Source organism: Scyliorhinus torazame, chromosome 2, assembly GCF_047496885.1.
Source record: "Scyliorhinus torazame isolate Kashiwa2021f chromosome 2, sScyTor2.1, whole genome shotgun sequence".
Lineage (NCBI taxonomy): Eukaryota > Metazoa > Chordata > Chondrichthyes > Carcharhiniformes > Scyliorhinidae > Scyliorhinus > Scyliorhinus torazame.
In genome coordinates, this window is record NC_092708.1 from 195,609,635 (window position 1) to 195,630,299 (window position 20,665).

The 20,665-nt window shown below is 48.6% G+C and overlaps 1 protein-coding gene across 2 annotated transcripts in view; it reads left to right on the forward strand.

Moving 5' to 3' along the window:
- ube2g2 (ubiquitin-conjugating enzyme E2G 2 (UBC7 homolog, yeast)) overlaps nucleotides 1-20,665 on the forward strand; it is a 101,388-nt gene that overhangs the window by 72,111 nt on the left and 8,612 nt on the right. For both annotated transcript variants that reach the window (XM_072482081.1, XM_072482091.1), the window contains 2 exons: nucleotides 16,167-16,285; nucleotides 16,461-16,601. In XM_072482081.1, coding sequence (XP_072338182.1) covers nucleotides 16,167-16,285; nucleotides 16,461-16,601 — 260 coding nt within the window. The remainder of the gene's footprint in view (nucleotides 1-16,166; nucleotides 16,286-16,460; nucleotides 16,602-20,665) is intronic.

Consider the following 20,665-nt stretch of genomic DNA (forward strand, 5'->3'; position numbering starts at 1 on the left):
TTGGGGGCCTCGCATCTTTCCACTAAAGGAGAATCCTTCGCCGGGCTACCATGGACGCAAAGGCCAGAATTCCGGCCTCTTTCGCCTCCTGCACTCCCGGCTCCTCTGCCACCCCAAATATTGCGAGCCCCCAGCCCGGTCTGACCCTGGATCCTACCACCCTCGACACCGTCCTCGCTACGCCCTTCCAAAATTCCTCCAGCGCTGGGCATGCCCAGAACATATGGGTGTGATTTGCTGGGCTCCCTGAGCACCTAACACACCTGTCCTCACCCCCAAAGAACCGGCTCATCCTTGTCCCGGTCATGTGTGCTCTGTGCAGCACCTGAAACTGTATGAGGCTGAGCCTCGCGCACGAAGAGGAAGAATTCATCCTCCCGAGGGCATCTGCCACGTCCCCTCTTCGATCTCCCCTCCCAACTCCTCCTCCCACTTACCTTTCAACTCCACCACCGAGGCCTCCTCCTCCTCCTGCATCACCTGGTAAGTTTCCGAGACCTTCCCCACTCCCACCCACCCCCCCGAGAGCACCCTGTCCTATACTGTGTGTGGCAGTAGCCGCGGGAATTCCACCACCTGCCGTCTGGCAAACGCCCTTACCTGTAAGTACCTGAAGGTGTTCCCCGGGGGGAGCCCGTACTTCTCCAGCTCACCCAAGCTCGCGAACTTCCCGTCCACAAACAGGTCCCCCAACTTTCGGATCCCTGCCCTGTGCCACCCTGAAAACCCTCCACCTGTTCTTCCTGGGGTGAACGGGTGGTTCCCGCGTAATGGGGTCCACGACGAGGCCCCAACTTCCCCTCTATGCCGCCTCCACTGCCCCCAAATTTTGAATGCCGCCACCACAACCGGGCTCGTGGTATACCTCCTTGGAGGGAGCGGCAGCGGCGCCATTGCCAGCGCCCCCAGACTCGTACCCACACAGGACGCCGTCTCCAGCCTCTTCCATGCAGCCCCCTCTCCCTCCATCACCCACGTGCGCACCATTGTCGCATTGGCGGCCCAGTAGTACCCACAGAGGTTGGGCAGCGCCAGCCCCCCCCCCATCTCTACTCCGCTCCAGGAACACCCTTCTCACCCTCGGAGTCCCTCGCGCCCACACAAACCCCATTATACTCCTGTTAACCCGCCTGAAAAAAGCCTTCGGGATAAACACGGGGAGGCACTGGAACAGGAACAAAAACCTTGGGAGAACCGTCATTTTGATTGACTACACCCTACCTGCCAAGGACAGCGGCAACACGTCCCACTTCGTGAACTCCTCCTCCATTTGCTCCACCAGCCTTGTAAAGTTAAGCCTATGCAGGCCCTCCCAGCTCCTGGCCACCTGGACCCCCAAATTTCTGAAGCTCCTCTCCGCCCTTTTTAGTGGGAGCTCGCCAATCCCCATCTCCTGGTCCCCTGGATGAACTACGAACAGCTCGCTCTTCCCCATATTGAGCTTGTACCCCGAAAAGTCCCCGAATTCCCTAAGGATCCTCATTACCTCTGGCATTCCTCCCACCGGGTCCGCCACACACAGCAACAGGTCGTCCGCATAAAGCGACACCCTATGCTCCTCCCCACCCCGCACCAACTCCCTCCAGTTCCTCGACTCTTTCAGTGTCATAGCCAGGGGTTCAATCACCAGTGCGAAAAGCAGGGGGGGGACAGGGGACATCCCTGTCTTGTCCCTCGGTGCAACCGAACATACTCTGACCTCCTCCTATTTGTGGCCACACTCGCCATCGGGACCTCATACCACAGCCTAACCCACCTGACAAACCTCTCCCCAAACCCGAACCTCTTCAGCACCTCCCATAGGTACCCCCACTCTACCCTATCGAAGGCTTTCTCAGCGTCCATCGCCACCACTATCTCCGCTTCCCCCTCCCTCGCCGGCATCTTGATAACGTTCAAAAGCCTCCGCACATTCACGTTCAACTGTCTCCCCTTCACAAACCCCGTCTGGTCTTCATGGATGATCTGCGGCACACAATCCTCAATCTTCGTGGCTAAGACCTTCGGCAGCACCTTGGCATCTACATTTAGCAAGGAAATCGGTCTGCAAGACCCACATTGCAGGGGATCCTTGTCCCGCTTCAGGACAAGGAGATCAGCGCCCGGGACATCGTCGGGGGGGGGGGGGGTGGGACAAAGCCCCCCCTTCCCTTGCCTCATTAAAGGTCCTAACTAACAGTGGGCCCAACAGGTCCATATATTTTTTATAGAACTCGACCGGGAAACCGTCCGGCCCCGGTGCCTTCCCCGCCTGCATGCTCCCTATCCCTTTGATCAGCTCCTCCAGCCCAATCGGGGCCCCCAGTCCCGCCACCAGTCCCTCTTCCACCTTTGGAAACCTCAATTGGTCCAGGAAACGGCCCATCCCTCCCTCCTCCCGTGGGGGCTCGGATCAGTACAATTCCTCGTAGAAATCCCTGAAAACCCCATTGATGCCAGGCCCACTCTGCACCATGCTCCCTCCCCTGTCCTTAACTCCCCCGATCTCCCTAGCTGCGTCCCGCTTCCGAAGCTGATGCGCCAGCATCCGGCTTGCCTCTTCCCCATACTCGTAGACCGCCCCCTGGGCCTTCCTCCACTGCACCTCCGCTTTCCTGGTGGTCACCAGGTCGGATTCGGCCTGGAAGCTGCGCCTCTTCCTCAACAATCCTTCCTCAGGCTCTTCCGCATACCTCCTGTCTACCCTCACCATCTCCCCCACCGGCTTCTCCCTCTCTCCACGCTCCCTCCGCTCCTTGTGGGCCCTAATGGAGATCAGTTCTCCCCTCACCACCGCCTTCAGTGCCTCCCATACCATCCCCACTCGGACCTCCCCGTTGTCGTTGGTCTCCAAGTACCTCTCTATCCTTCCTCGGACCCGCTCACTGACCTCCTCGTCCGCCAACAGCCCCACCTCCAAGCGCCACAGCGGGCGCTGGTCCCTCTCCTCCCCCATCTCCAAGTCCACCCAATGCGGGGTGTGGTCCGAAATGGCTATTGCCGAATACTCGGTATCCTCTACTCTCGCTATCGGCGCCCTACTCAAAATGAAAAAGTCGATTCGAGAATAAGCCTTATGGACATGTGAGAAGAATGAAAATTCCCTAGCCACCGGCCTTGCAAATCTCCAAGGGTCCACCCCTCCCATTTGGTCCATAAATCATCTCAACACTCTCGCCGCCGCTGGCTTCCTAACCGTCCTAGACCTGGAGCGATCCAGTGCAGGATCCAACACCGTGTTAAAGTCTCCCCCCATTATCAGGCCCTCCACTTCCAGGTCTGGGATCCGACCCAACATATGCTGCATAAAACCCGTATCGTAAAACCAGTTCGGAGCATACACATTGACCAGTACCACCCGCTCTCCCTGCAGCTTACCATTTACCATTATGTACCTACCGCCATTATCTGCCACAATGCTCAACGCCTCGAATGACACCTTCTTTCCCACCAAGATCGCCACCCCTCGATTTTTGGCAACTAGCCCCGAATGAAACACCTGACCTACCCACCCTTTCCTCAGTCTTACCTGGTCTGCCACCTTCAGGTGTGTCTCCTGGAGCATAACCACATCCGCCTTGAGCCCCTTCAGGTGCGCGAACACGCGGGCCCGCTTAACTGGCCCATTCAGTCCCCTTACATTCGAGGTTATCAGCCGGATCAGGGGGCTACCCGCCCCCCCCCCCCCCGCCGACTAACCATAACCCCTCCTCGGCCAGCCACGCGCCCGCATCCCACACCCGGCCCGTTCCCCACAGCAGCACCCCGCCGTCTCGAACCCCCCCATTTGCTCCAGCTCCTCCTTGACCTTAGCAGCAGCAACTCGATTCCCCCCCCCCCCCCCGGGCTAGGACCCATTCTAGCTGGTTTACTCCCCCCATTGCACTTCCGCAAGTCTGCTGACCCCGGCCACTCCTGCCTCCCCTTCGACTCCTCGCATTGTGTGGCACACCCTCCTCTCCCGCTCCCCATCCACAGGCTCTCCACCTCACCCCTCCGTTCTAAGCGCGGGAAAAATCCTCGCTCCCCCCCCCCCCCCGGTCTTCGCCGTGGCAAAAAAGCCTGCGCTCTCCACCTACCAGGCCCCGCCACCAACCAAAACAGTACCCAACCCGCCCCATCCACCCTCCCCAACCCGAAAGAGAAAAGGAAACCCAAAACAATGCAAAGGCCCCCCCCCCCCCCCCCCCAAACCAAAAATAGGCATATCATATCCACCGCAGTCCCCAGTCGCCCATCCCGACCCTCAGTCTGAGTCCAGCTTCTCGGCCTGAACAAAGGCCCATGCCTCCTCCGGAGACTCAAAATAATGGTGCCGGTCCTTGTAGGTAACCCACAGTCGCGCCGGCTGCAACATGCCAAACTTCACCGCCTTCCTGTGCAGCACCGCCTTCGCTCGATTGTACCCAGCCCTCCTCTTCGCCACCTCCGCACTCCAGTCCTGGTATATCCGAACCTCCGCGTTCTCCCACCTGCTGCTCCTCTCCTTCTTGGCCCACCTGAGCGCACACTCCCGATCGACGAACCGATGGAACCGCACCAGCACCGCCCGCGGAGGCTCATTAGCCTTGGGCCTCCTCGCCAACACTATGGGCCCCTTCCAGTTCCAGGGGCCCCTGGAAGGACCCCGCTCCCATCAGCGAGTTCAACATGGTGACCACATAGGCCCCCACGTCCGGCCCCTCCAGCCCCCCCGGGAGGCCCAGAATCCGCAGATTCTTCCGCCTCGACCGATTCTCCATCTCCTCGAACCGCTCCTGCCATTTCTTGTGGAGCGCCTCATGCGCCTCCACCTTTACCGCCAGGCCTAAGATCTCGTCCTCATTGTCAGAGATCTTTTGTCGAGCCTCTCGGAACGCCACCTCCTGGGCCATCTGTGTCTCCAGCAGCTTATCAATAGAAGCCTTCATCGGCTCTAGCAGGTCCGTTTTAAACTCTCTGAGGCAGCGCTGGATACCCTCCTGTTGCTCCTCCGCTCACTGCCTCCACGCTGCCTGGTCTCCGCCCGCTGCCATTTTGTCCTTCTTCCCTCACTTCTTCTGGTCTACCACCACCTTTTTTGTCGCCCCGCTCCTAGTTAAAGCCATATACTGACGGGAAACGCCGGAAAAGTGCCCTTGGGGGCCCTGAAAAGAGTCCAAACGTCCGTTTTTGCGGGAGCCGCCGAATGTGCGACTTAGCTCCGCATAGCCGCAACCGGAAGTCGATTTGGTACTTGCTTTAAGCAACATTATGAACTTCCTCCACTAACCTAGTGCCATCTTTAACTCTCGATATCCACAGCTGGTCTAAGTGATTGGATTGGATTGGATTGGATTTGTTTATTGTCACGTGTACTGAGGTACAGTGAAAAGTATTTTTCTGCGAGCAGCTCAACAGATCACTAAAATCATAGGAAGAAAAGGGAATAAAAGAAAATACATAATAGGGCAACACAACATATCCAATGTAACTACATAAGCACAGGGTGTCGTGTTAATGAGGTCAGTCCATAAGAGGGTCATTTAGGAGTCTGGTGACAGTGGGGAAGAAGCTGTTTTTGAGTCTGTTCGTGCGTGTTCTCAGACTTCTGTATCTCCTGCCCGATGGAAGAAGTTGGAAGAGTGAGTAAGCCGGGTGGGAGGGATCTTTGATTATACTGCCCGCTTTCCCCAGGCAGCGGGAGGTGTAGATGAAGTCAATGGCTGGGAGGCAGGTTCGTGTGATGGACTGGGCGGTGTTCACGACTCTCTGAAGTTTCTTGCGGTCCTGGGCCGAGCAGTTGCCATACCAGGCTGTGATGCAGCCCGATAGGATGCTTTCTATGGTGCATCTGTAAAAGTTGGTAAGAGTCAATGTGGACATGCCGAATTTCCTTAGTTTCCTGAGGAAGTATAGGCGCTGTTGTGCTTTCTTGGTGGTAGCGTCGACGTGGGTGGACCAGGACAGATATTTGGAGATGTGCACCCCTAGGAATTTGAAACTGCTAACCATCTCCACCTCGGCCCCGTTGATGCTGACAGGGGTGTGTACAGTACTTTGCTTCCTGAAGTCAATTACCAGCTCTTTAGTTTTGCTGGCATTGAGGGAGAGATTGTTGTCGCTACACCACTCCACTAGGTTCTCGATCTCCCTCCTGTATTCGGACTCATCGTTATTCGAGATCCGGCCCACTATTGTCGTATCGTCAGCAAACTTGTAGATGGAGTTGGAACCAAGTTTTGCCACGCAGTCGTGTGTGTACAGGGAGTAGAGTAGGGGGCTAAGTACGCAGCCTTGCGGGGCCCCGGTATTGAGGACTATTGTGGAGGAGGTGTTGTTATTCATTCTTACTGATTGTGGTCTGTTGGTCAGAAAATCGAGGATCCAGTTGCAGAGTGGGGAGCCAAGTCCTAGGTTTTGGAGCTTTGATATATGAAAAGAATGTGGAAGATGCAATATGATGTGCAAGAAATCCACTTTGGTAGGAAAAATAGAACAACAGGATAATATTTAAACGATGAAAGGTGAGAAAAGTTGGTATTCATCGGGATCTGGATGTACTTGTGCATGAATCGTGGGAAGGCAAATGATATATTAACCTCAAAAGGGAAAGAGACGACTGCTCTCTCGGCATGTACTGAAGGATATTCAGCTGCTGGTTAATCACTTTGCCCTAGTGTCAGAGTATTTTGACTTGATAAGTCTGAAGAAGACAAGAGATCTTGTATCGACACACTCCTGGCCATGTACTCCAGGGCCCCAAAATCCCCCTAACTACACATCTTCTGTTCATACGGATATTTTGCTATCATAGATGTATCCTCTCCAGTAACGCAATGCTGGATGCCAAAATCAACCAGAGTCTGGGGGAGTAAGCTCAGCTTTTGGCAGGCTCACTCAGAATTGGGCAAGAGCATGGAGTTTGTCTCTGAGCAAAGGTCAAAACCTACCAGGTTCTTCCATTACCTCTTTATGGGTGCGAGACTTGGGCAACCTACAGGTTTCACATAAGGTGACGAGAAGCATTCCATCTGAGATCTATTTGCAACATCAATGGAAATACAAACTCCCCAACACCGAGGTTCTTGCAAAGTGCTGCATATCTGGCATCGAGAGTATGCTCAGCAAAGCTCAACTTGGCTGGGTTAGGGGTGGAATGTGGCTCATTGGTTAGCACTGGGACTGCAGCGCTGAGGACCTGGGTTCGAATCCTGACCCTGGGTCACTGTCCGTGTGGAGTTTGCACATTTAGCACAGAGCTAAATTGCTGGCTTTGAAAGCAGACCAAGGCAGGCCAGCAGCACGGTTCAATTCCCGTAACAGCCTCCCCGAACAGGCGCCGGAATGTGGCGACTAGGGGCTTTTCACAGTAACTTCATTGAAGCCTACTTGTGACAATAAGCGATTTTCATTTCATTTCATTTCATTCTCCCCATGTCTACGTGGGTTTCACCCCCACAAACCTGGTTTAGGGCTGGAGGACTGGTTTTGCACAGTGGGCTAAACCGCTGGCTTGTAAAGCAGAACAAGGCCAGCAGCGCGGGTTCAATTCCCGTACTAGCCTTCCCGAACAGGCGCTGGAATGTGGCGACTAGGGGCTTTTCACAGTAACTTCATTTGAAGCCTACTTGTGACAAGCGATTTTCATTTCATTTCATTCACAACCCAAAGATGTGCGGGTTAGGTGGATTAGCCACGCTAAATTGCCCCTTAATTGGAAAAAAAGTAATTGGGTATTCTAAATTTATTTTTAAAAATTTGGCTGGATTGGTCACCTGGTTTGCATGGAGGGTTTCTGCATACAGTACTCTGTGCATGAGAACCCACACCACAGGATACCCCGAATTTAGATATAAAGATAATGTGAAAGCCAACCTCCGAGATGGATCCCCAATCCATTGGATAAAAATAACCATGGTCAGACCTAAATGGAGAAGCATTTGGCATCAAGCGATTTTGACATTAAGTCAATGCCTTCAGGACAAGTGAGTGCGGTGCAAAGCCAGTGTCTCCACCCATCCCTCCAACACTGACACTTCAGTATTTGCATAAAAGCAAATTACAGCGGATGGTGGAATCTGAAATGAAAGAGAAAATCCTGGAAAATCTCAGCAGGTCTGGCAGCATCTGTAGGGAGAGAAAAGAGCGAACGTTTTGAGTCCGATGACTCTTTGTTAAAGCTAACAGACCGAGAAAGTGGGAAATATTTATACTGTGGAGTGAGAATGAAAGATGAGTCATAGCCACAGAAACCCAGGGAAACGGGGTGCTAATGGCCACAGAAACCACGGGGAAAGAGTACAAATGGCAGCCCCCAGAGAGGACAAAAGGTGTGAAAGGCCAAACTGCAAAGAAACTAACACCAGAGGGTAAACTGTGACAGATGTAGATATGGGGGGAGGGGAAGGGGAAGCAAAGGGGAGAAAGGATAAGGAAAGGTGGATAAGATGGGGGCGAGGGGAGTTTAAATATATATTAAGAAAGACAAGAAAGAAAGAAATGGTAAAAGACAGTTAAAATGAAATGGGATGAAAAGAAATGGGTCGAGGTGGGGTAGAGCTAATCATCTGAAGTTGTTGAATTTGATGTTGAGACTGGAAGGCTGTACCGTGCCTAACCAGAAGATGAGATGTTGCTCCTCCAGTTTGCGTTGAGCTGCACTAGAACATTGCAGCTGGCCAAGAACAGACATGTGGGCATGGGAGCAGGATCTTGTGTTGAAATGGCAAGCAACAGGAAGGTCAGGGTCCTGAGTGCGCACAGACCGAAGGTGCTCAGCAAAGCGATCATCCAGTCTGCGCTTGGTCTCTCTGGTATAGAGGAGACCACATTGGGAGGAGCAAATGCAATAGACCAAATTGGAAGAGATGCAAGTGAAACGCTGTTTAATCTGGAATGAGTGTTTTGGGAGAGACCAAATGCAGACTGGGCAGACTTTGCTGAGCACCTTTGGTCTGTGCGCAGACAATTCACAGAGGCTGGGGTTTTACGTGTGGCTTTAAGCATCTGATGGAAGTGCACCTGCTCCGGGCCCACAAGTAGTGCTGTAAAGACACTTAACTTCCTCAATTCCATCCCTCATCTTTAAGCTGTCCAGTTTCCTGAGGCATAGGAAACTCGACTACCTGTGGTTAAAAATAAAAGAATTGTTGAAATTAAGGTATGTAACGTCAATGCTTCATGGTGACACAGTGGTTAACACTGCTGCCTCACAGCGCCAGGGACCTGGGTTCGATTCTGACCTCGGGTGACTGACTGGAGTTTGCAAATTCTCCCTGTGTCTCTAGATGCCTCCAGTTTCCTCCCACAGTCCAAAGATGTGCAGGTTAGATGGATTTACCAAGCTAAATTGCCCCTCCGTGTCCAATGGTTAGGCAGGCTTATGTGGATAGGGCGGGAGAGTCGTCTGAGGTAAGGTGCGCTTTCAGAGGGTCGTGCAGGCTCGATGGGACAAATGGCCTCCTTCTGAACTGTAGGTATATGATCTAAATGACCAAATTTCATCTGTGAACAAGTTGATCGCTCCACCTTTTGTCCTGTCACCTCTTGTTAAAACTAGAATTGGGCAAGTTTTTGGTGCATTTGTTCCAGATTCATTTTGCTTTGTGACCTCAGACACGACCCAAAACCATTTGTTTTTGGCAGTTAAGACCTGGCCCATGTTTAGCAAGGAAGTTGGCGCTGGGCAAGCATCATAGGATAGGTTGTGAGATGTTCAGGTAAATCCCCTCTGCCTCCTCTCCAAGTCTTTGAAATGCTTCCTAAATTGTGATGCCCAGAAATGGGCGCAATGCTCCAGCTAAATAAATAATAATAATCGCTTATTGTCATAAGTAGGCTTCAATGAAGTTACTGTGAAAAGCCCCTAGTCGCCACATTCCAGCGCCTGTTTGGGAAGTCCGGTACGGGAATTGAACCCACGCTGCTGGCCTGGTTCTGCATTACAAACCAGCTGTTTAGCCCACTGTGCTAAACCAGCCCAGCTAAACCAGCTGAGGACGAACCAGCTGATTTTATAAATGTTCTGCTGCTATTTAGCTTCTATTAGAAGATTTCTTACATTGATTAATACAGCAGCACATAACCAAGCCATTTAGCCCAACTGGTCCACGCCAGTGTTCATGCTCCATGCAAGACTCCTGTCGTTATTCTTCATCTAACCCAGGCGTTTTCAAAGTTGAGGTCACGACCCCCGGGTGGGGCGCGGGCAGGTTTCGGGAGGGTCGTGGAGCCGTCCGTCGCGGCGCTCCTGATTGCGCAAATTCGCACGCAACAGCTGCAGCAGCCGGCTTTTAACAATGCCGGCTGCGAGCGGCCTTTAAAATGACGGCCGCAATCATATTTTAAAAATGCGGGCACGGTGCGCATGCGCACCGATGATCGGGCATGCATGCGCATTGCGCCTGCATTTTAAAAATATGGTCGCAGCTCCCAAGTGTGCTCTAATCAAGGTTCTATATAAGTTGAGCATAACATTGTCATGTATTCATTTTATCTCCATAGAAATGAATCCCAATGTTTTTTCATTTTTATGGAGTTATGTGCATGCAGTTGTACCATATTTGGGTGGTAAATAGGCCTGAAGCTGTTTTCTTGTCCTTGTTTTGCACACTTTCTAGTTCAGGTGACAATTCTGAAAAGCACCAGAGTTGTTGTCAACAGCACTGTCATTGGAACCTCAAATATGTGGCACACCTTCAGTGGTCTGTTCATAACCACTAGTTGTGAATGTGTAATGGGCACCTTTGTTCTAAAAAAGATTGTATTCGTTGACTTGTATCACATGAAAAATAATCATCAAAAACAATTATTTGAGAATCAGAGAGATGCTTTTAACTAAAAAGCCTTGAAATTAGAGCTTTTGAAGCTCTTTCTCTGATGCCTGTAAGCTGGAGAGGCAGGAGAATGAAGCCCTTTCTGAAGTGACTGGGTGGAACAGAAATGCAGTTAATGAGGGAATGAGTTTGGGCTCCTAAGCAGGAAGGGGGTTCAAAGGCTCTGGCCAGGCTTCTCAAAGCCAAAGCTGTCTTTTAATGGAAACTTTATTCCGCAATGGTAGTAACTCGAGATGTTTGAAGTAAATTTTTGTGTGTGTGAGAGGCGGGGAGGGTCCCCTGCAGTGGGGTTGGAGACCTGTGTCCAGTTTGGGACAACTTATCCCAGGAAGGATGTATAGACCAGGTAGGCGGTTGCAGCACAGATTCACTGGAATAGTACAGGAATGTCAAAGGGATAAATTGAGGGCAGATCTCACAGATCAATGTATAGAAGTGGTAATCTAACTGAGGTGTTTAAAATGATTAATGGATTTTCTACGGTGGACAGAGAGATGGGGACATGATAGGGAGTAGAACAGAGCAAGGGAGCACAACATTACAATTGGAGCTAAGTAGCCCATTTAGCCAGGGCTAATGTCAGGAAGCACTTCTTCACACACAAAATAGTGGTAATGTGGACACCCCCCAAACCACCACCAAAAAGAGTGCCGAGGCTGGAAGTCAATTCAAAATTCCAATATTGCGTTTTGTTGGATAAAGTTATTGAAGGTGATAGGATCAAGGAGCAGAGTTACGGTACAGATAAGCCATGATCTAATTGAGCAGTGGAACAGGCTCATGGAACTGACTGGCCTATTCCAAGAGGAATGGAGAGTTTGCGTGGATGCATTTTGGAAGGGGTTACCAAAATTACTTCACAGCAGTGTGTGCAAGCTGTGGTGCATTTGGAAAACTTCACGTAGCTCCTGGTGAATGTTTGCTTTTTTATGACTAAAAGAACAATTTTCCCGACCGTCATTGAGAAGCCAATTTCACTGAGGCACTTATTAATGCTCCTGTTCCTGTGTGGCAGACCTTCTCCTGTTTTTGTGTGGCAAGCTTTGGGTGCTCAGGGGCTCCTCTGACCCTCTGTGGCATGTTCGGGAGACTGCATGCTCTCTTCAGACCATATGTAACAGCCTCGGAGTAAATGGGGAAAATCTGTTCCCATTGGTGGAAGGATTGATAATGAGAGGGCATAGATTTAAGGTGACCTTTTTAAAAAATTCATTTCCGGGAAGTGGGCATTGCTGGCAAAAGAAGCAGTGAAGACCTGAGGGGAAACTGTCACATGTAAATGAGTAGTTAAACTCTGGAATACATTGTCTGATGGTGTGATGGAGGCAGGGTCAATCGAGACATTCAAGAGAAAATTGGATTGTTATCTGAAAAGACAGAATGTGCGGGTTGGCGGGATAAGACGGGGGAATGACACTCGGCAAATTGCTCATTCGGAGAGTGGTGCAGACAAGATGGGTCAATGGCTTTGTTCTGTTTGAAAACAATTCTGTGGATGCTTAAAGCACTGCACCTGTCCTGGAGAACTGGGGATCACTATCACTGGCAGTGACCTGAGCATGGGCGCGTGCCAGTTTAAAACCCTAAATCTCCCAGACTTCACACACAAAAATGATCAATCAACATTCTTGGCTTGGAATCCTGGTTCGTACTGAAAGAAAGAAAATAAAGCCTGGATTTCAATACCTCACAATGTCCTCCGAAGTGCTTCATAGCCAATGCACTCTTGTAATTGTTATATTGTGTCTGCCATGGCTCAGTTGGTAGCATTGTCATCTCAGAGGCACCACTCCAGGGACTTGGGAGGGCAATGTTGGAAGTGGTCACTCAGGTGGGTGTAAAAGACCCATGCACTCTTTCGAAGAAGAGCTCGGTGGTTTACTGTCCATCAAAAATCTCTCCAGCGGTAGGTAGCACAGTGGTTAGCACTGTTGCTTCACAGCGTCAGGGTCCCAGTTTCGATTCCCGGCTTGAGTCACTGTCTGTGTGGAGTCTGCACGTTCTCTCTGTGTCAGCGTGGGGTTCCTCCGGGTGCTCCGGTTTCCTCCCACAATTCCAGAAAGATGTGCTATTTGGTAATTTGGATATTCTGAATTCTCCCTCAGTGTACCCGAACAGGTGCCGGAATGTGGCAACTAGGGGCTTTTCACAGTAACTTCATTGCAGTATTAATGGAAGCCTACTTGTGACAATAAAGATGATTATTATTATAAAAGCAGACAATCTGGCCATTACCACGTTGCTGTCAATGGGAGCTTGCAGTATGAAAGTGGGCTGCCGTGTTTCCGACAGGTGACTGCATTTCAAAAGTATTTAACTGGCTGTTTTTTAAAAAAAGTTTCTATACAAATGCAATACTTTATTTCCCCCTTTTAGCCAATCCCGTTAGCCAATTTTTATCCTGGAAGGTTCCATAAACACCGTGGAAATAAATAAACAGATAACCTGTTTGTAATATCATTGGTTGAGTAATAAATGTTTCCAGGAAACCAAGAGGACTCTCATAATGCTCTTTGAATGGTTGCACAGTTTTTAATAAAATAAATAGCAAACCTCTGGGGTATAGAATTCCAAAGATTCACAGGGCCCCGAGTACAGAGATGTCTCTTCATCGCTGCTGAAAGGCTGACCCCTTATCCTGAGAATTTGTACCTTAGTTCTGGACTCTACAGTCAGAGGAAATAGCCTCTCAGCATTTATCCTCTTGAGAATTTCATATGTTTCAATGAGGTTACTTCTTATGCCTCTAAATTTCAGAGTGTAGACACATTCTGCTCAATCTCTCCTCATAGGGCAAACTTTTGAACTCAGGAAATCGGTCTGCTGAACCTTGTTGATCCATGGATAAGTATATCCTTCCCTGGACATGGAGACCAAAACTCCATATATGGATCTCACCAAATGAGTGTTGAATTGCAGCAAGACATCCTTACTCTTGTACTCCAACTCCCTTAAGTAAAGGCCACAAAGACCGTCCTATTTTTTCTGTACTTGCATGTTAACTTCCTGTGTTTCGTGTACAAGTGACACCCAAATCCCAATTAACACCAACATTTAAAGGTTTATCACCATTTAAAATTAAAATACTTTTAAATTCCCCACATTACACTTCATCTACTACATTATTTGCCCATTAACCTGTCTATATCACTTAACAGCCTCTTTGTGTCCTCACAGACTACTGCCCCACCTAGCTTTGTATCATTAGCAATAATAGATGCATTACACTCGGTCCCTTAATTTAAGTCATTAATATAGATTGTAAAAAGCTGAGGCCACAACACTGGTGCCTTTAAGATCCATCTCAAAAGGCAGGCAAGATCTCTGTTCACAGCCTCATCCGAAAGTCTGAAACTCTAAGCACTCCTCAGATTTTCACTGTAGTACCAACATTACAGTGCCACCTTGAGTGCTATCCCTGAGCCTGGGATTATGCGATCACAGCTGCTGTGAAGATAGTAATGCCTATTCCAGAAGTCTATTCGGTGACTCCATACTGAGAAAGGTGTGTTGGATTTGGACAGGACAACTATCCTGTAACATTCCCCCAATGGAACAGCCTGGCGACTCTCCCTTTAGCTCACTCAAGAAGAATGGTCACAGTGTGGGATGTCTCTTTTGGAGACAGGAAGAATCACAGAAACCTGTTTGGCCTTGGGATGTTTTGCTACATTAAAAGTGCTAAATGCAACTGGTTGTTGGATATGGATTTGTTTATTGTCACGTGTACCGAGGTACAGTGAAAAGTATTTTTCTGCATACAGCTCAACTGATCATCTGTACATGAAAAGAAAATACGTAATAAGCCAGCACAAGGTACACAATGTAAATACATAGACACCGGCATCAGGTGAAGCACACAGGAGTGTAGTATTAATCAGATCAGTCCATAAGAGTCGTTTAGGAGTCTGGTAACAGCGGGAAGAAGCTGTGTTTCAATCAGTTCGTGTGTGTTCTCAGACTTTTGTATCTCCTGCTTGATGGAAGAAGTTGGAAGAGTGAGTAAGCCGGGTGGGAGGGGTCTTTGATTATGCTGCCCGCTTTCCCCAGGCAGCGGGAAGTGTAGACAGATTCAATGGATGGGAGGCGGGTTCGTCTGATGGACTGGGCTGTGTTCACGACTCTCAGAAGCTTCTTGCAGTCTTGGGCCGAGCAGTTGCCACACCAGGCTGTGATGCAGCCCGATAGGATGCTTTCTATGGTGCATCTAAAAGTTGGTAAGAGTCAATGTGGACATGCCGAATTTCCTTAGTTTCCTGAGGAAGTATAGGCGCTGTTGTGCTTTCTTGGTCGTAGCGTCGACAAGGGTGGACCAGGACAGATTGTTGGTGATGTGCACACCTAGGAATTTGAAGCTGTCAACCATCTCCACCTCGGCCCTGTTGATGCAAAACGGGGTGTGTATAGTACTTTGCTTTCTGAAGTCAATGACCGGCTCTTTTATAAAAAAAAAAAAAAAAAAAATTTCAAGTACCCAATTCATTTTTTCCAATTAAGGGGCAATTTAGCGTGGCCAATCCACCTACCCTGCACATCTTTGGGTTGTGGGGGCGAAACCCAATCAAACACGGGGAGAATGTGCAAACTCCACACGGACAGTGACCCAGAGCCGGGATCGAACCTGGGACCTCAGTGCTGTGAGGCAGCAGTACTAACCACTGTACCACCGTGCTGCCCTATGAGCAGCTTTTTAGTTTGTTGGCTTTGACTGCATGTTCCTACAATTCCTCTGTGTTTCTTAAGATTTTATGTCTATGAAATTAATTCTTTTTCAGGGCATAACTGCAGGTGTGGTTTTTCCATTGCCATTTTGAATGGCTGAATAAACTTATACCATGACTGAAAGTTGAAGTTAGTCCTGTTGATGAAGAACCTGTGGTGTGTTTGTATCTTTAAATTATCTAAGTCCACTGCTTCCCAGCTCACGTGTCGTTGACTGGGATCTAACACTCCAAAATACTCCCAGTACAAAATGATGCACTTGAGGGCAGACAAGGGCAAGGTAGCCAACCTCGTGTCACTTCACAACTTAAAATGGGAACTGAATTAAGAATCAGACTGGAGGTTGGGTTGAAGGTGACCGAGATCTTGGCACTACTTGGTTGGCATTACCAATGGGGTAGGAGCAGGAGCGTGGGCCCTTCACACAGGAGTGACAGTGTGGCAGAGTTGGAAGGCACTCAATGGACTGAGCGCCCCGTTCTTGCTTTCTGATTTTTGTCTTTGAACGAATTGAGAACGACTAAAGATGGTTTTGCCCTATTAAAAATTTAGCAGTTGGAACTGAGGTTCCAGCAGATTTAATGGTGGGTGGGAGCAGGAGGGGTGCTGGTTGTGATCACTGTGTTTAATCAATGAGCCACAAATCTGACTCCCTGTCCTGTTGCCTAGGGGTCCTGAAGACACCTGTTTTGAAGGCGGAGTGTTTCCAGCTATCCTGAGTTTCCCACATGATTATCCACTGAGTCCACCAAAAATGCGGTTCACAGGAGAGATGTTTCACCCAAATGGTAAGCGATTGTTTTGCAATCCTGGTGCCTCCAGCTCAATAGCAGCAAGTCTTTAGTTGGCTGTCCCTTGTTTGTGTCCCTTGTAAGTCCTGTGGGATGCTTTGCAAATGTTCATGTCTACAGTATGTCCACACACCCTGCCTGCCCTGCTTGACATCTAGATTTATTGCTGCAGTTTACCCAGATGGAAGGGTATGCATCTCAATCCTGCACGCGCCAGGCGATGACCCCATGGGTTACGAGAGCAGTGCGGAACGTTGGAGTCCTGTTCAGAGCGTCGAGAAGATTCTCCTGTCTGTCGTGAGCATGCTGGCAGGTAATGTTCAGAGTGAATTCTGCTACTCACCAGGATTGGAGGAGGGGTGGTGTTTATAATGGAGACCTGGGTTTGTAATCTGAGTTCAGCATTGGATCTATTTGCCTTGTGTTTCAACGTCGGTTTCCTGCCATAGTCCAAAGATGTGCATGTTAGATGGATTAGCCTTGCTAAAATTGCCCTTTTGTTCAAAAGGTTAGGTGAGGTTACGGGGATGGGGTGGGGGCATGGAACTGGGGAAGGTCGATGCAGACTCAATGGGCTGAATGGCCTCCTCCTGCACTGTAGGGATTCTATGGTTCTACAAATTCTGTTCATCTTTTATGTTTTTTGCCAATTGTCTTAACCTCCAGTTACCAACCCTTCTGCCAGTGAAAACAGTTTCTCCCTAAAAACACATTATCTAAATCATTCATTCATTTGCTACTTGTAGGCTATTCCAATGTAGAAACCAGCATTTACCTAAGTAACAACAGTGGCTGCACTTAAAACAACTTGCTATGTCTATATAAATTTTTATTACTTTCAGGTGGCACAGTGGTTATCACTGCTGCCTACGACACGGAGGACCCGGGTTCAATCCCGGCCCTGGGTCACTGTCTGTGTGGAGTTTGCACATTCTCCCTCTGTCTCAGTGGGCTTTACCCCACAACCCAAAGATGGGCAGGTTAGGTGGATTTGCCATGATAAATTGCCCCTTAATTGGAAAAAACAATTGGATACTCTAATTTTAAAAAAAATTATTACTTTCAATAAATTGAATTGAGAACAAAGTGCACTCCATGAGGCTCGTTTTGGCCTTTTTTCAATTCATTCTCGGGATGCAAGCATCATAAGAAAAGTGTTTATTGTCTGTCTCTAATTGTCCTTGATAATGTGTGGTGAACTTTCTTGCAGTCCATGTCGTGTAGGTACAACTACTGCTGTTAGGGAGGGAGTTCCAGGAGTTTTACCTAGCAACAGTGAAGGATCATAAGAACTAGGAGCAAAAGTAGACAATTCAGCCCCTCGAGCCTGCTTCGCCATTCAATATGATCATGGCTGATCTCATCTCAGCCTCAACTCCACTTTCCTACCCATTCTCCAAAACCCTTCAACACATTACTAATTCAAAATCTGTCTTATCTCCTCAAATTTACTCAATGTCTCAGCACTCTGGGGTAGTGAATTCCACAGATTCACGATTCTTTGAGAGAAGTAATTTCTCCTCATTTCTGTTTTAAATCTGCTACCCCTTATCCTAAAACAGCGACCACTCGTTCTAGATTGCTCCACACACACACACACACACACACACGAGGAAACCAATCCCTCCTCAAATAAGGGGGCCAAAATACTTGAGGTGCGGTATCCCCAATGCCTTGTACAGTTGCAGCAACACTTCCCTACTTTTATACTCTATTCCAGTGTTCTTCAAACTTTTTTTCCGGGGATCCATTTTTCCCAATCGGCCAACCTTCGCGACCCACGCAGGCCGATCTGCGCGACCCAACATTTTCTCTTACCTTGTTTGCTGCTGACAAAAATGGAGGAAATGGTTTCGGCTTCCTTTGGCCCTCGTACACACTCCTCCAATGGAACCTATTGGATGATGGTGAAGCCTTCTGGTGTCGGAAAGTATGGAGTCCCCATCTGTCCAAAGTTCTGAATATTTTTCCTGTAATATTTTATCAAATAAAACCCCCCCATAACATGTTAAAAATAAATGAGTAAAATAAATGAAAAAAAAAAGAATAAAACCCCCACGAACCTGGGAAATAAAATGAATAAAATAAATTTTAAAAATTTTAACTTGTAAAAAAAAAAAATCAATAAAATAAATGAAAAAAATAAAAATTAAATGAATTGAATAAATGAATAAAAACCACTACAGAACTTGTAAAACAAAAACTGCAACCGTTTTAAAAAATAGCGGCCGCACTGCGCATGCGTGCCCAATTACCGGCGCGCATGCGCAATGCGGCCAAATTTATTTTTTAACATGTTCGCGGCCGCTTGCAGCCGGCATTATGAAAAGCCGGCTGCTGCGTGGGGATTTACGCGATCTGGAGCGCCGCGGACAACTGCTCCGCGACCCACCCGCAGGTCGCGCCCCTGACTTTGAAGAACACTGCTCTATTCCTTTAGCTGATATATGTCCATCTTGGGGTGATGTGTAACTTTGTAGACATCCTGCTGGTGATGGCTTACACATGTGTCTACTGCCCTTGTCCTTCTAGGTGGTAGAGGTTGTGGGTTTGGGAGGTACTGTTAAAGTAGCCTTGGGAGAGTTACTGAAGTACATCCTGTAAATTGTACACAATGCAGCCATGGTGTATCATTGGTGAGAAGAATGACTATTTAAGGTGTTGTCAGGGCTTGTGTGCACCTCAAAAGGTATTCAGAAACATCTGAAAAGTGCAATCACCTGAGACTTGGTCAGGGACGGTCGCGTGCCTCAGGGAAACCCGTGAAGGTAATAAACTAACTCGACACTTGGAGGCGATATTAGTGCAGGGTTAGGCATTGGGAAGGGAAGCAGAGCCCGGTATGAGCTGGTGGCTGGAGGAATGGGGAAGCAGGTTTTTAAATACTTTATTTCAAAACTGAAGACTAAAATAAAAATAAAAACAAACAAACTGATGCAAAGGTCCCAAAACAGCTAAGGATTGGTTGAAAAGGTAAATGACAGGTGGACCTGGATCACGCTGCCACCTAGTGCCCACAGGCCTGCTGTTACAAGATAAAAATGGGACAAAAAAACAGAGAAAATTAGGTTAATACAGGCAGGAAGCAAGAGGTTGGCTCCAGAATTAATACAGAAAGTATTGAATGTTGTTGCTGAACATCTTGGGTCATGCCCATAGCTTGCTGACATATTGCGGATTCAGCGAGGCGCTAAGGAAAAGTTGTCAAATGAGAAGAAAGGTGAGGAGAAAATAGAGGTGGGGAAGGAGAAAACTAAGGCAGATCACTGGTTCAAAATAAAGAGAAAAATAGGACCTGGTGGAAAATAAAACTGTGGGCATGGGAGCTGGCTACAGGGAGAGAAATTCAAGCACACTAGTGCCAAATGTGCAAAATTAATGGCGATGGGGAGAATAAAGTAAATGAGGATGGAAAAGTATAGAGCGAGAAAGAAGAATGACAGAAATCATAGAATCCCTACAGTGCTGAAGGAGGTCATTCAGCCCATCAAGTCTGCACTTGTCCCTCCACAGATGGAGCAGCAAACTGTGGCCCAATTCTCCATCCAATGCCTGTAATCCCACCTAACTGTTGGGCAATTTAGCACTGTCAATTCACCTGACTGCACGTTTTTGGACTGGGGGAAACCGGAGCACCCAGAGGAAACCCATGCAGACATATGGAGAACGTGTAAACTCCACACAGACAGTTACCCGAGGTCAGAATCAAACCCGGGTCCCTGGCGATGTGAGGCAGCAGTGCGAACCACTGTACCACCCCTAGCTGAAGGAGGATTCAAGAGGTGATTGAAAACCTTGGATTATGAACTTGCATTTATCACCTTGAAACATGCACAATATGCATGCATTTTGTAGGAAGGATGTTCTTGCTCTAGAGAGAGTGCAGCGAAGATTTACCAGACTATTCCTGGAATGGCAGGACTGACGTATGGGAAGAGATTGAATCAGTTAGGATTGTATTCGCTTGAGTTCGGAAGAATGAGGGGAAACTCATCGAAACGTATAACATTTTAATAGGACTGGACAGGGTCGATGCAGGAAGGATGCTCCCAACGGTGGGTGTGTCCAGAACCAGGGATCACAGTCTGAGGATATGGGTAGACCATTTAGGACAGCGATGCGGAGAAATTTCTTCACCCAGACTGGTGAGCCTGTGGAATTTGTTACCAATAGTTGAGTCCAAAACTTGTTTTCAAGAAGCAGTTAGATATTGCACTTGGGGTGAAGGGGATCAAAGGATATGGGGGAAAGCGGGATTAGGCTATTGAGTTGAATGATCAGCCATGATAATGAATGGCGGAGTGGGCTTGAAGGGCCGAATGGCTTCCTCTTGCTCCTATTTTCTATGTTTCTATGCACGTAGGTCTGTGGCATTAA